The sequence below is a fragment of the Leptinotarsa decemlineata genome, unplaced genomic scaffold, assembly GCF_025532065.1.
Source record: "Leptinotarsa decemlineata unplaced genomic scaffold, Ldec_3_MD MMD2_tig00000591_RagTag_RagTag, whole genome shotgun sequence".
In the NCBI taxonomy this organism is placed as follows: domain Eukaryota; kingdom Metazoa; phylum Arthropoda; class Insecta; order Coleoptera; family Chrysomelidae; genus Leptinotarsa; species Leptinotarsa decemlineata.
Window position 1 is genome coordinate 504,482 of NW_027412552.1, and position 14,117 is coordinate 518,598.

Genomic DNA, 14,117 nt, shown 5'->3' on the forward strand with positions numbered 1-14,117 from the left:
TTTTTCAATTCATTTATTAGCGATGTTTACAGCGTAACAAACATATGTCTTTCCTCAAAATTCAAACATAAATAACAATGAAATAACATTATTCTTTCAGGTGGAATGATTCTTAGGGTGATATGTTTTTTTAATGATCTTCACGCTCATTAATAACATTTTTTTCTCACAATAATTGTGAGATATATTTCTTAAACTTAATAAGCTTGATTAGACTCAATACTGATCGACACATGATTATTAAAACCTTTTGGAAGGAGTCACATATATTCAATGCATTTTTTAATACCAAGTCACTGGATTGAGCTGATCATACATTACCCACCGAGAAAACAATTTTAGGTACGATGAAATTAAGTGATATACAGGACTATTCAGGGATCTTGTGAATGGTAAATTTTGGCAAAGTTGCTCATTGATTGCTACAAAAAAAAATCAACTTGGCTGTTTTAGGTTCCCAAGATATCCATAAGAAATTTTAAAACTTATCTCCCCCCTCTTTGCCATCCCATCGCCTTTCTTTTTCGCTTCTCCCTTTCTTCTTCTCCTCCTCTACCCTCTTCTCTTCTTCTCCTCTCCTCCTATCAACTTCGGCTCACCCCTCTCCTCTCTTCCTTCCTCTCCTCTCGCACCTTAGCCCTCATCCTCTTCCCTCTACTCTCACCGCCATCCTCCCTTCTATCAGCCTCTCTCCTTATTTTGCTCTTCCTTTTCTATTCACCTCTCCTCCTTGCCTTCCTTTCTAGCCTTCTCTCCTCCTCTCTTTGCCTCCTTCCATCATTCCCTTCTCCTATCCTCCCTCTTCCTTCACGTTTACTTACCCTCTCCCCCACCTCCTTCCCTTGTTCACCCTCTCCCTTTTGTCTCCCCTTATTTTCGCCCCCCTTCATCTCCTCCTCTCTTCCGCACCTTCTCCACCTATCCTCTTCTCTCTTTTCTACAGGAGTAGGTCAGTATTAAGGAATATAAAATGAGTATATGAGTCAGTTGAGCACTTCATCTTTCCTAAATTGAAACTTATACGGAGTTCTTGAAAAGGAAACTTGCATATTCTAGAAATCAATAATGAAAAATCCGATATGTCGTTCTTAATTTCAAAGGCATTGGAAAATTATGTTGATTCTGTCTTCTGAAAAACATAGTTTTGAATTTTTCGGGTTTTTCCATATATTTTTTGATAACATTAGATGACACTCTAAATAGGCAATTTCACCACAATTCAACCGAATCTCTGTATTTTTCCATGTACAAGATGGCCAAGCAAAGACTCGAATTTGAATAGTCCTGTATAATTGCGCATCATGGTGAGTAAAATATTTTTTTAACAACTATTTTCTACCAAAAGATGTCATATTCCATCTAACTGTAATGAAACTAATTCAAAAAGTGCAAGATTTTTGAAAATACTGCTAATTTTGGTTCCAAGGTTCCGAGACAGGGAACACTAAAGAATGTGTTTTCTTATTCAAAGCGAAATATTAAATCTGTCAAATATATAACTCCATTGAATTTTGAACTAATAGGTAAAACACCAACGCCCTGAGGGGATTTTTTGTATAATAACTTATAATACTATATGTTTTTACAATTTGTCCAACAAATGTACAATGCGAATATTATATCTCTCAACAACTTTTTTACAAAAGCAACAGTCAACTTCGGAACGCTTCCTTAATACTGCAAGTCATAATGACTTGAATTTTCGAACTCTATAACATAGATTTGTGAAATTCAGTTCAATCATGGATTTACAATAATTTCTTCTACCATTCATTGTTAGTAAATCTAAAAAGAATTGCCGAAGCCACTCCCTACAGCATTTCCCTTGAGCTGCCGAGGAGTCTGTTGTGCTATTGCCTATAAAACATTCTGAAAACATTAAGACACATTGAAAGTATATTATGTCTGATTTGGAACGAGCTGTTTGACCAACTCAATTGGTTGTTATGAATTAGTAGCCAGCAAAATATAAATTTGGAAATTGAAAATAAATACAAACACACCTTATATATATTTGTCCTTGTGTGCTTTAAATAGCATTCAAATTCCATTGAACTGTTATCTCTCGTTGTGAGTGGTACGAGGATGTATTGATATCTACTTAGCCTAGACAATTCGTGTGCACGGCAACATGCATCCACCTCATCCACAAGATCTAGCTCTATTCAACTATCAATTTTTCCTCAAGTGTAGAAAAATCTAAAAGGTCGTAAATTTTCTCCCAACGAAAAGATGATAAAAGATATGGAGGGCTGGTTTGCATGGCGAAAAAAAACGTCTAGAGGTGTTCATGAGGAAAATATGATGTTCCAAACTGTGTTTGCTTATACAGCTGGCTAAGAGTTTTTCAATGTATTCTCGTACAGTCACAAATGATTGAACGGTATGAAACTTATTGATAATGATCTATACAGGCATCACACAATATAGTTCTTAGCGAGTTCAATAATTTAGTAGAAGTTGAGTAAGTCCATGAATTATCCTTTCTGACCGCTCTTAAGTGACACACTGTAACTCAAGAAACAAAGAAATATAGTGATTGAATTCTTTGACAAATCTATTCAACAGTTCGTTCAGTACGCACAAACGTTGCTGAACCCTTCTTTTTCATGACCTACACAGTAGATTCGAGGACTGTGTGAGCTGTCCCAGATACCAGGACCGCATCTGGTACATAAACCAGATAGAGTGCAAGGTATTTCTCGCATTTGTCTGTACTGATGTAGCAGTCCTCTTGCCTTCCTGGCAATTAGTTGACCATCCATGTACATAGCTGGAAAAAAGTAGATTGGTCAGTATAAGAGCAAGACATGATATTGATTCTGATAAATCTGGTAATTTTTATGACTCTATATGGCGCCCAACGTGAGGCTCAAAATATGTATTTTGTAGCAACAATTGGAAACCGGTTAAGAGAAGTTTGAAAGCCATACAGAAAGGTCTACGCGTAGCGATAAACAACTTGCCCTTCCACTGCTCACATCTTCTTTGACCAGGCAGTCTCTCAAATCTATAGAAGTAGACAAATAAATAATCATCAACCAAAACATATTATATCAATTGATGAACTTAAAAAATTTAGAAAATCAGTAAAAAACCTTGTTTTGGGAAAGTGCTTCTACAGTTTGGAAGAGTATTTTGCATACAAATTCTAGTCTTTCGGTATACCACGCACCCTGGCGTTGGATGCGATCGGGCATGGTGGGGTGGATTTTCGGGAAATCCTTGCGGGTACCCCCCTCGACCATACCAACAGGATTTCGCAGGGCTTCCTCCCGCTATGCCGAACCCGGAGTTGCCTCCTTACATCTACTTAGTGTGGCTAACCAAGAGACAGGACCTTCGGCAGCGGTCGACCGAACGTTCGTACAAGTTAACTAAGCTCGACTTTCGCCAGAGAGTGCTCGCGTCGCACACCTGCCCCCGCCAACCTTGCTAAATCAGTTGGGGCTATAGTCCCGGAAGTGACAGGTCGGGATCCTAAGCTTGGATACTAGTAGCTCCGTCCATTCGGGGTCCGACACCTCGAACGTCTGCCTTGGTGCCCTCCAAGACTAGACTCGGATACCAGTGCCCGTTGGAGGGACCGCGATCCCCGACACCTCGAACGCTTGGATCCGTACAGAAGCAGGCGAGGATCACGGAACAGCATAAGCCGTCCAGTGCCTCAGTAAGGGGCTGCAATGCACCCATGAATGGATTACCGCAACCCTATCCCTTTACCCGCTAGTGGAGCCGCTGCCCCTAAGAGGCCAACGCCAATTGCGAGACACCTTTCCCACACATCTAGCTTGAGACCGGCCAATGCCTGTTGCCCGCAGCTGCGGGATTGGGTGGTTGACCGATAACTTTATTGGGTGAGTGCCGTGTGATCTGCACCGGGGGCCTGTCAAACACCCGTAAGAGGAAGACAGTGGTTCCCCCGCCACTCACCCTTTTACGGTATACTCACCATTTTAAACAATGAAGATCTATTCAGCACACAAAGTTTTGATACCTTGTCAAACTGATCACTCACTGAAGAGGCTTAAAACATTCTCAACAATAAGTAGTTTTACCATAAAGAACAGTTCAGTTTAAGTCATCCTCAAACTCAAATCTTCACCAGCTGCTTCTCGTAAAATGCACCTAAACATTACAATTAACTACCCCGTGAATTTAGATCATATACAATAAAACACTTCAAAAAATACTAAAGACCTACTTAACTGTCTAGTCTTTCGTCCGTTCCCGACCTTGGCATTACAAAAAGGAATTTTCTACAGCGGTTGCATACATTTTCTGATCTTGTCATGACAGTATCACTGTCAGCTCGACTCCTTTGTTACTATTCAATTATTGCTATTCAACTTTGTACTGAAAGTTGTTTCATTTTCCTCTTCTTGTTTTTTATCAATTGTACTTTCATGGTGAATAATAATAATTATTATAACTATTATCCTTCTATTTTGAATAACCTATCATACCAAGATCATAATTGAACCGATATTCCACTAAATGATATCAGAAATGGAAAAAACTCACCTAGGGAACTGAAATGTAGCAACATTTCATCAGACCGAAGATCTTGAGCAATCACGTCATCGGCATAAACAGAAATTATGGCTAAACAAAGGAACAAATGGAAATAATCTGTTAAATAATTCGCCCAGCAAGCCTCCCACATCCTCAAGGCTACAGCCTCGGTAAACTCTCTCTTGAAGCACCTACAAGAATCAAATTATCCTCTGTGTTTCCAGAACCGAAAATACTCACAATAGAATCCACCTGTGGCAAAAAAGAAGCTCGGTGGCATCTTTGTGTTTCTTCAAGTGCTCGTGAAACTTGGGGACCATCAGTCTGATCAACTCACGCAAGTAACGCAGACACCTGTCCATGTCCCTATCTGTAGGGGTGGCTACGAATACAGCCCTTTGCATCAGACCTACAAAGCACCAGAAGGCTGCTACTTCGTCTTGGAGCTCATACAGCACAGGGGATAACAGATCACTCATGCCTTGGGTGTATCTGAAATGGAATATTTTTTTTAATATAAGTTTGATGTCATGCGTTTTTGTAGTTCCATATCTCAAAAAATATTTATTCTACTGTGTCGTAATATATACTGTTCGTGTAGGTGTTATTTTGATTTACCGTTATTCAGATGACATTTGAAAAGTTAATGTAAACAGCCTCCGTCCGTAAAGATTTTTTAACGGCCGGCGGACGTTAAGAGCAACCATATATGATCATCTGTCTCCAACAAAAAACTTAGTTAGTTACTTCATCTTCAGACAAAATTTTTGTTTATTTTGGTGTGTATCCATCAGACTCAAGAAAAAAAATAATTTTTCAAATCTGTAGGTAATACTCTAATATGGTGTACGATTTAAAAACCTAACCTTCAAATATCAATGTTGTCAAAGCAAGTGTACACGGTTATTATAATCCTCGGCTGCGCCTCGTATTACAATATTCAACCTCATCCGTTATTTGCTACACATCGGCCTTGTAACGTTAATAACTATTCCATATTTTAATTGTTTCCTCTACGAATTGAATAAGAACCAAAGCGCTGCCGCGCGACGATTTAAGGACTCTGGTGGAGACTGACCCAGCTCCCATGCGGTTTTTGATGGTTTAAAACGTATTGGACAGTTGAAAAAGCTCGAAAAGTGGGTGCTGCACGATTTGAACGATCAACAGAAATTGTCACATTCCGAGGTCCGTTCTTCTTTACTTTTGCACAACCACAACGACCCTTTTTTGGATCTGATCGTTATGTGTGAAGAAAAATGGATCCTTCACGATAACAGGAGATGTTCAGGATAGTGGTTGGTAACCGATGAACCATCCAGGCACTTCCCAAAGGCGAAAACCCAACAGAAAAGACCATGGCTACTGTATGTTGGTCAGCGACTAGTGTGATTCATTATAACTTTCTGCAACCGAGCCAAACCAATATAGCAGATTATTGTCCAGTCAAATTAGACCAAAAAATAAGAGTAAAGGTACCTAAATTCACGCCAAGCTAAAAATCAGTGACATTGTTTGAAATATGATCGAATGATGCATGCTTCCACGTCAGTGGATACGGGAATGACAGAATCACTTGTGGTTTTGTTATTCCCCAACTGAATGGCATCCCAACGATGGCTTATTACTAAGGTGTGTGTATCCGTGCTGAAAGGATGAATGACACTGAGCCTATCAGCTGTCTCAACGGGCGTCCTTTCCTGGTAGCATCGCCTTGTCACGGTAATGCGGAGCTCTGCCGTGATTGACCTTCTTTCCCTAGCTAATCGTGGGATTTTTATGGAGAGAGTAAACTTAAAAATTCTTTCTGGCGCTGAGTCTACAGAAGAGATGGATGTCGAGCTTACGACTCCAACTGGCCTCCCTGTAAATTTAGATCAGGAGCGAGTCTACAAAGAAGATGGATGTCGAGTTCACGACTCCAACTGACCTTTCTGTAAATTTAGTTCAGGAGCGAGTCTAAAGAGAAAGATGTCGAGTTTACGACTCCAACTGACCTCCCTGTAAATTTAGTTCAGGAGCGAAAGCTTCTCAACTCTCCAACTCCTGATCCAATAACTGAACCTACAAAAAAGGTTTGGTGGTACAGCCAGGAAACGACTGAGTCGTCTCCCCAAGAGTGGGGTACCTTATGAAACCGCCTTGCACCAAATTCTTGAGCAGCGTACGCAGAATCTGTGTCAGGTGGAGGAACAAACCCCCCATGAGCAGGTTAGCAAACTTTTGCGCTCAAGCGATGACTCACCAAAACCAGAGGCGAAAAAACCCTGCACGGTTGAATCTAAGAATCAGGTGTTGCTGACGGGCAAGAACCCTCATATGGGAAGGTTGTCGCAGGTATCAATGTGGGAATCTTGCACCTTGACTATCCGACTACCTCATTAACGATGAAACAGCAGACCATATTTTTGTGTCTGCCCCTCTGGGGACCGAATTGGGTTTTTAGAGTTCGGCAGAGCCGTACTCTCATCATCTGACCTGAAAGATCACTCACCAGACAAACTAATCGGCTTCGTTAAGAAGCTGGGTTTATTTGTCCGAGTGTGAATAGGTGTGAGCCACAACAAACCCTTGCGGGTTGCGGTGGAAGGTCGAATAGACCCTCTCAATTTGGACCTAACCTAACTAACCTAAAGCGGATGGTCCGGCAGTTCAAACCGTAACTCGAGGATTTTTGCCATGGCTGAGGTGTGAGATGAATCGTTGCCTTGGTAAAACAGAATTTTTTTCTGAAAATGTGGCGGTTTTTCCGCAAGTTCTGTAATAGTTTTTCCTTCTTGAAGATAATCGATTAATATAACTCCATGACTATCCGAAAAAACATTCTCCATCACTTTCCTAGCCGAAAAAAAACAGTTTTTTTTCTTGTTTGGAGCCGGTTCCTTCTTTGCAGTCCACTGTTTCGACTGTATTTTTGTTTCGGGCGTATAACGGTGGATCCAAGTTTCATCTTCAATAATTAATCGGCGTCAAAACTCGGATTTATCGCTACTAAACTACACCAACAGATCATCCTAACACGTTTTTGGTCCAACATGAGCAAACGCGGCAAACAACGCGCGGACAGCTCTCTCATGTCTGAATGTTGATTTCAAATATGAGAAACACGTTCTTATGACATGCCCGTAACCTCTACTATCTCTCACTTCAATTCGGCTGTCGTCTACCACCATTTTGTGAACTTTGGCGAAGTTTTCTTCGGTAGTTGCAGTTTTTGGACGTCCAAAATGTTTATTGTCTCCCAAGCTCTTACGGCCACGTTTAAATTTAGCTGCACAAAATTTCACTGTGGTAATTGATGGTGCAGAGTCCCCATACACCGAATCCAACTCATCTTTTAATGACTTAGGTGTATTGCTTTTCAAAAACAAATGTTCAATGACAGCTCAATTCTCGATTTTGTCGATTTTCATGAAAACACTCACATCAACTCATTCGGACGACTGTTACATAACAACTGCGCGTCCAAAATTGCTGAAACTTTGGTGAGTAACTGTCAGCAGATGAACAACGAAATTCACTAGCTTTTATTTACGAGTGCCGCTATCTTCAAGTTGAGGTCGGAAACTTTTCAAAACTCCCTCGTATGTCACGTAAAATTTTTTTTTAGTTCCGACACCCTCAAAAAATATGTAAACTATTTACCCCAATCCTGGATTATAAACGGCATAATTAAGTAGAATATTCTTCATTATAGCAATGTTTGGGTTATTGTCTCCAGCAAAAAACGGATTTCCTCTATCAGTTCTAACGACGTCTTTTTCAACAACGCTCTGAATCTTTCTCCTGAAATGATTCAATTGGTTCTCGTTAAGATCGAAACGTCTCCTGTTAATCTCTTCGTATTCCTGAAAAAAAAAAAGGATTTTTCCAATTTCAATAGTGAAATATTGGTCAATCATCCCAACTGAATAATAATAATTTTTAAATCCTATAAATTTTTTCCTGTCACAAAAAACTGCGATGTTCCCATTTTGAAAAATCATTTTGAATGCTGATCTTTTTGTGATTAGGATAAACTACAATCAAATGATATAGATATAGAAATAAAATAATTTGTCTAATTCCCACTTACTTAATGTACTGATATTAATACGACAAAGGTTTCGGTTTTAACACCATTATCAAGTATTCTAACACTACTGACCTAAGAGAAATATCGGAGTATATATATATATATATATATATATATATATATATATATATATATATATATATTACAATGTAGGTTTTCACGGATGGTAGAATATGATGTGTTGTTTTTCCGGGTGTTCATCCGTTGTGTACTATTCGATAGTTGACGTTTCGCCATCATCTCAGATGGCATTATCAAGACGAGTTACTGCTTCGCTTTTTTTCTGCTTCACAAAAAAATATAACGTTGGTGAATATTTGTTTACAACAAATTGTTGAACTAATAACAATTAAATAATGAATGATTTTTTTGCCAAACTATTCAAAAGTGTAAATTTTGATTTTTAAAAGGTAAATTATTTCTTAACTAATCATTCAAACAATCGAAATATAAAAAAATCGATTTTAAACAATTAAAAATTATAATTAAAATCGAAATTTTTTTTAAATCATAATTATCTGTAGACAATACAATAGCAAAAGAAAATTTTCGAAAATATTGAATGTCTCTATTTGTTTAAAACAATTCAATAAGCAAATCACGTAAAAAATTCATATTTTATGTTAATAACTGCCATTGTTCAATGTGAAAGCTAAATAGCTAAATATCAATTGAAAAAAAAATGTTTATCAACAATTTTTAGATATTTGCACTTGCAAATATATATCGACACAGACAAGTAATGATAATTATATTGTTCAAAGTTACATGGATGATATCAGCACAGTAATAATTATTCGATAAATTGGAGGTCTAAACCATCAAGTAGAATCAGTTCCAGTTTTTTCCGAAAAGAATAGATTGACATATGTTTTATTTCATTGGGGATACCATTATAAAGGGTAGCTATATTATACAAAAATGATGATTTGAACAACGAGGTTTTATGTTTATGTAAAATCCTGCAGCAATGTAAAATAGTATAGAGTAGGTATTAGTATTCATTAATACCAACTACATAATTTTCCAACTGTGATTAATTGCGTTGTCATCTTTATAAATTCAAAAGTGGAGACCTACACAAATCTGTTTGTTCGTTATATTTTGAGTTTTTAATTGATTTATTGATTTCCATGGCTTCCAACAAATTCATTTTCCTTCCTTTACTACATGTATGTAAGCTTTTGAGGTTTTCCTTACTTATTTTGTGGTTTGTTTCTTGTAGATGTTCGTACATAGAAGATTTTTTTGTCTTCACGGAATCTTACTTCGAAATGTCTGCCGGTCTGGCCTATATATACTGCAGAGCATTCACTCATTCTATTCTATATATGCCAGATTTCTTCATTCTGTCACGTCTAGGTTTTGCATTAAATATGATTTTGCCTAAATTATTATTACTTATAAAAGATCTTATTTAGGATTAGGATTAGAATAAACGTTAAGTACAAGCGGCCTCAAAACAGTTTCTTGTAGGATACCTCACATAACAGTTTTCTATTTATTAAATCATAACGACTACAAAACCAATGCTTTGCATTTCCATGATATATTATTGTTTATTTTGTACTAGCTTTTACCCGCGGTATAATAGAAATGAATCAATATAAGAATTATATTTTAACGCCTGGCTGGGATTATCAATTTTTGAAAATTATTACATACGATGAGTTTCGAAAATTTAAACTATACTTTATTGAATTGCAATAACAAATATATTTCACTGGTGAGTACTGATGATGCTAGATGACGTTAAAGTAGCTAGATTTTGAGATTTTTTTGACCAACAATTTTTTTATCTTACATAAAAAAAATTTTAATAAAAAGTATCCTATGTTACTTCTAATACATCCATGAACATATGTAGAAAATTTCATGATGATCAGTTGAGTAGTTTTCACGTGAAACCATAACAAAAAACTTACATTCGCATTTATAATATTAGTAGGATTTCTGATAGTAGTGAAATTTTTTTTAAAATAATATTGGACGCTACACAATCTAATTGAATTTTAATAAAAAATATCAATTAGGAACATCAACGACTATTTTGAATAAAAATTTGATCTATTTGAAATAAAAATTTAAAAATACTTCACATTTTATATTTGTTTATTGAAAAGCTAAAATATTTATTTTCCAACAGTTCCAATACCTGTCAAATCATTATTTCGAATGAAATTAAAGAAAATCTTTTCTACGCCTAGAAAAAAAACTTACGTTTCTTCTAATTTCCGCAATTTGCGCTCGCTCTTCATAAGTGCTCTGATATGGATAAACATGAAGCAGGAATGGCCATACTTCTTTTCTGATATCTCTATCCATTCCAGAAAAGAACACGTTCTTCCTCAGAGTTAGGTCGTCTTCCAGCTGCCCCACTTCATTGAATAAACTCCTGAATAAGTCTTCAGTCAACTTAGGCACTTGACCTTCCTCTGGGTGCAACTCTAATACTGATACTTCTGGTCTACATACCATGAAGTGACGATATGGTAGATTTTCTTCTATACCTAGAAATTCAGAAAGTGTGTATTTCATACATCAGTCAAGTCACATGTATCTCATTACGGCTTGGATATGTCACATTTACGAGGGTGTTCTGATAAGTTCCAGACCCCAACATGAATATGCATTCAAAGTCATGTTACGATGACGAATAGAAATCGAGTAATGCGGAGATGGTTATCGCCGTTGTGTTCAGTTCAGGAACTGATCGCGATCTGGATGTTGAAATTCGATATCGGTGCAGTTTAATTACTTAAAAATTTTTATTATCTGTTTAAAATGTGGCGTCCTTGTACAAGTACTAATAGTAATAACGAGTGTGATAACAACGCAGACTTTTTCCAGTGTAGTGATTCCAATAGCGATGGTAAATAATGCGAAAAAGAGATACCAGTGAATAAGATTCGAATGCATTTGAATATTGAAACACAGAGATATGTTTCAATGTATATAAAAATCTACTTTTCAAGTTTGGTTTCGAGGGAAGCAAATTATTACAAGCAACATCAGATTTAACCAAAATTACTTTCTAAACTTTAAGTAAATTAGTCAAAAACAAACCTCATGAACGCAAGACGAGATGTGATACAAGATCACCGAAACCTTCAGGTGTTCATCTAATAAAATCATTGAAAAAACAATATAAAACTGTTACAATAGCAATGAGATTCCTACAACTGAAATCATAAGGAATAAATTGAATACTTCCGGCCATAACGTGAGCTCTTGTGACAAAACTCTTCAGAATTGGATAAAGAAACTAGGATTTAGATTTAAAATAATAAACAAACGTCAAGCAGTTATGGAAAGCAGAAGAATAGTGGAATTGCTTAACAAATACTTAGAACAAATAACTAAATATTGTTGTGAAGCATGCCCTGAAGAAAATAACGCCGGCCGCCACTGGTAACCATAAACCAAACGTGGCGTAGCTAAGAGAACGCGAATGCATAAGGTTCCCTGCCGCTCTAGAAGCAGCGAGAATATTGCTACCGATTTCGCCGGAACTTCGGCGAAATTTTCTAGCGCGTTCAATTACAATATATAAAAGCTAGTCACGAACATATCGACACAGTCAAGTGGACGTTACAGTGCGGTACGCGATGTGATCTAGCGAAGTGATATCCATTCAAATAATAGCTGAATTTTAGTAGAAGTGTTTATTGTATTTGAAGTGAAATAAAGTTGAGTTTGATAATTCGGTGTAGTCAATTATTGGTCAACCCACAGGGGAAAACATAACAATAGAGACAAGAACAACGGCAAATTTTCTATTTGGACGAATCTTGGTATGACACGCACGACACAGTTACGAAAGGGTGGACTTATGGTTCGAGAATATGTACGCCTAACATGCCTGAAAACAAAGGATCGCAACCAATTATTGTGCATTGCAGAGGAAGTAAAGGATGGGTTTTGAATTCTTTGAAATTTTGTGGAAAAAAATTTGAGGACTGCAATGTTGACCATCATAAGAACATGGGAGCTGATATTTTTAAGGAATGGTTTGAAAACACAATGATTCCAAATTTCGATGTGAATAGTGTAATAGTTCCTGACAACGCTTCCAATCATTCGCGACAGCTCATCAAAGTACCGAATAAAAATTCGAGGGAAGATGAAATACAAAGTTTTTTAATGGATAACAATTTGTATTTTGAAGATTACTATACCATCGAGTTGATTTGGGGAAAATTGAAACAAAGCATGAGGAGTAAAAATAATTTTCCAAAATTTGATCAAAAGGTAATAGAGCTAATCAAAGAAGAAGTATCTAATACTACCGAAGAAGTTTGGCAGACTTTGCTAACTTTTTTCGAGAGCTTCTGATAATTCCTCTTCCATATTCTCTGTTTCACTATCACTGTCTCATTTAAATCAATAACGAATTTATGTCCACCATTAATATGGAAGTGTTAAATCTCCATTTAGTCTTTTTCAACTAAAATTACTTTTTCAATCCTTTTCTGTCAGTCTTCTTCGGCAATTTCAGATACTTCTTCTTTAATTAGCTCTATTACCTTCTTATCAAATTTTGGAAAATTACTTTTACGTCTGTTTTGTTTTCGATTGTTTCCAAATCAACTCGATGGGATTGAAAACACAAAAATAGGGGGGTAGTCTCAGTATGGTGTGTCCATATTTTTCAACAATAGTCTCATGGGCATACACATTTTCAAATGTTTTTGTCTGAAAAACTTCAAATTGTTGGTTTTGGTATAGTAATCTTCAAGATACAAATTTTTATCCATTAAAAAACTTTGTATTTCATCTTTCCTCGATTTTTTATTCGATACTTTGATGAGCTGTCGCGAATGATAGGAATCGTTGTCAAGAACTATTACACTATTCACATCCAAATTTGGGATCAATGTATTTTCAAACTATTCCTCGGAAATATCAGTTACCATGTTCTTGTGAAAGTCAACATAGCAGTCCTCAAGTTTTTTCCACATAATTTCAAAGAATTCGGAACCCATCCTTTACTTCCTCTGCAATGCACAATGATTAGTCGCGATCCTTTGTTTGCAGGCATGTTAGGCGTACACATTTGTATTTGTTACAAGTATTTGGTACGCAATTCCACTATTCTTCTGCTTTCCATAACTGCTTGACGTTTGTTTATTATTTTAAACCTAAATCCTAGTTTCTTCATCCAATTCTGAAGAGTTTTGTTACAGCAGCTCACGTTATGGCCGAAAGTATTCAATATCTTTCTTATGAGTTCAGTTGTAGGAATCTCATTGCTTTTGTAACAGTCGTATACTGTTTTTTCAATGATTTTATTAGATGAACATCTGAAGGTTTTGGTAATCCTATATCACATCGCGTCTTGTGTTCATAAGGTTTGTTTTTGTCTATTTTACGTACAGTTGAGAAAGGAATTTCGGTCAAATCCGATGTTCCTTGTAATAGTTTGTTTCCCTCGAAACCAAACTTGAGATGTAGATTCTTATATACATTGAAACACATCCTCTGGTATCTCTTTTTCGCATTGTTCACCATCGCTATTGGAATCACT

General features: G+C 36.8%; 1 protein-coding gene across 2 annotated transcripts in view; it reads right to left on the bottom strand.

The window, feature by feature from the left end:
• Positions 1-14,117, bottom strand: part of TBC1D16 (TBC1 domain family member 16) — a 43,747-nt gene continuing 29,630 nt past the window's right edge. For both annotated transcript variants that reach the window (XM_074174485.1, XM_074174487.1), the window contains exons 5-9: positions 10,811-11,100; positions 8,161-8,363; positions 4,756-5,007; positions 4,525-4,706; positions 1-2,773 (exon numbers count right to left, since the gene is read on the bottom strand). In XM_074174485.1, coding sequence (XP_074030586.1) covers positions 2,574-2,773; positions 4,525-4,706; positions 4,756-5,007; positions 8,161-8,363; positions 10,811-11,100 — 1,127 coding nt within the window. In that variant the 3' untranslated portion in view covers positions 1-2,573. The remainder of the gene's footprint in view (positions 2,774-4,524; positions 4,707-4,755; positions 5,008-8,160; positions 8,364-10,810; positions 11,101-14,117) is intronic.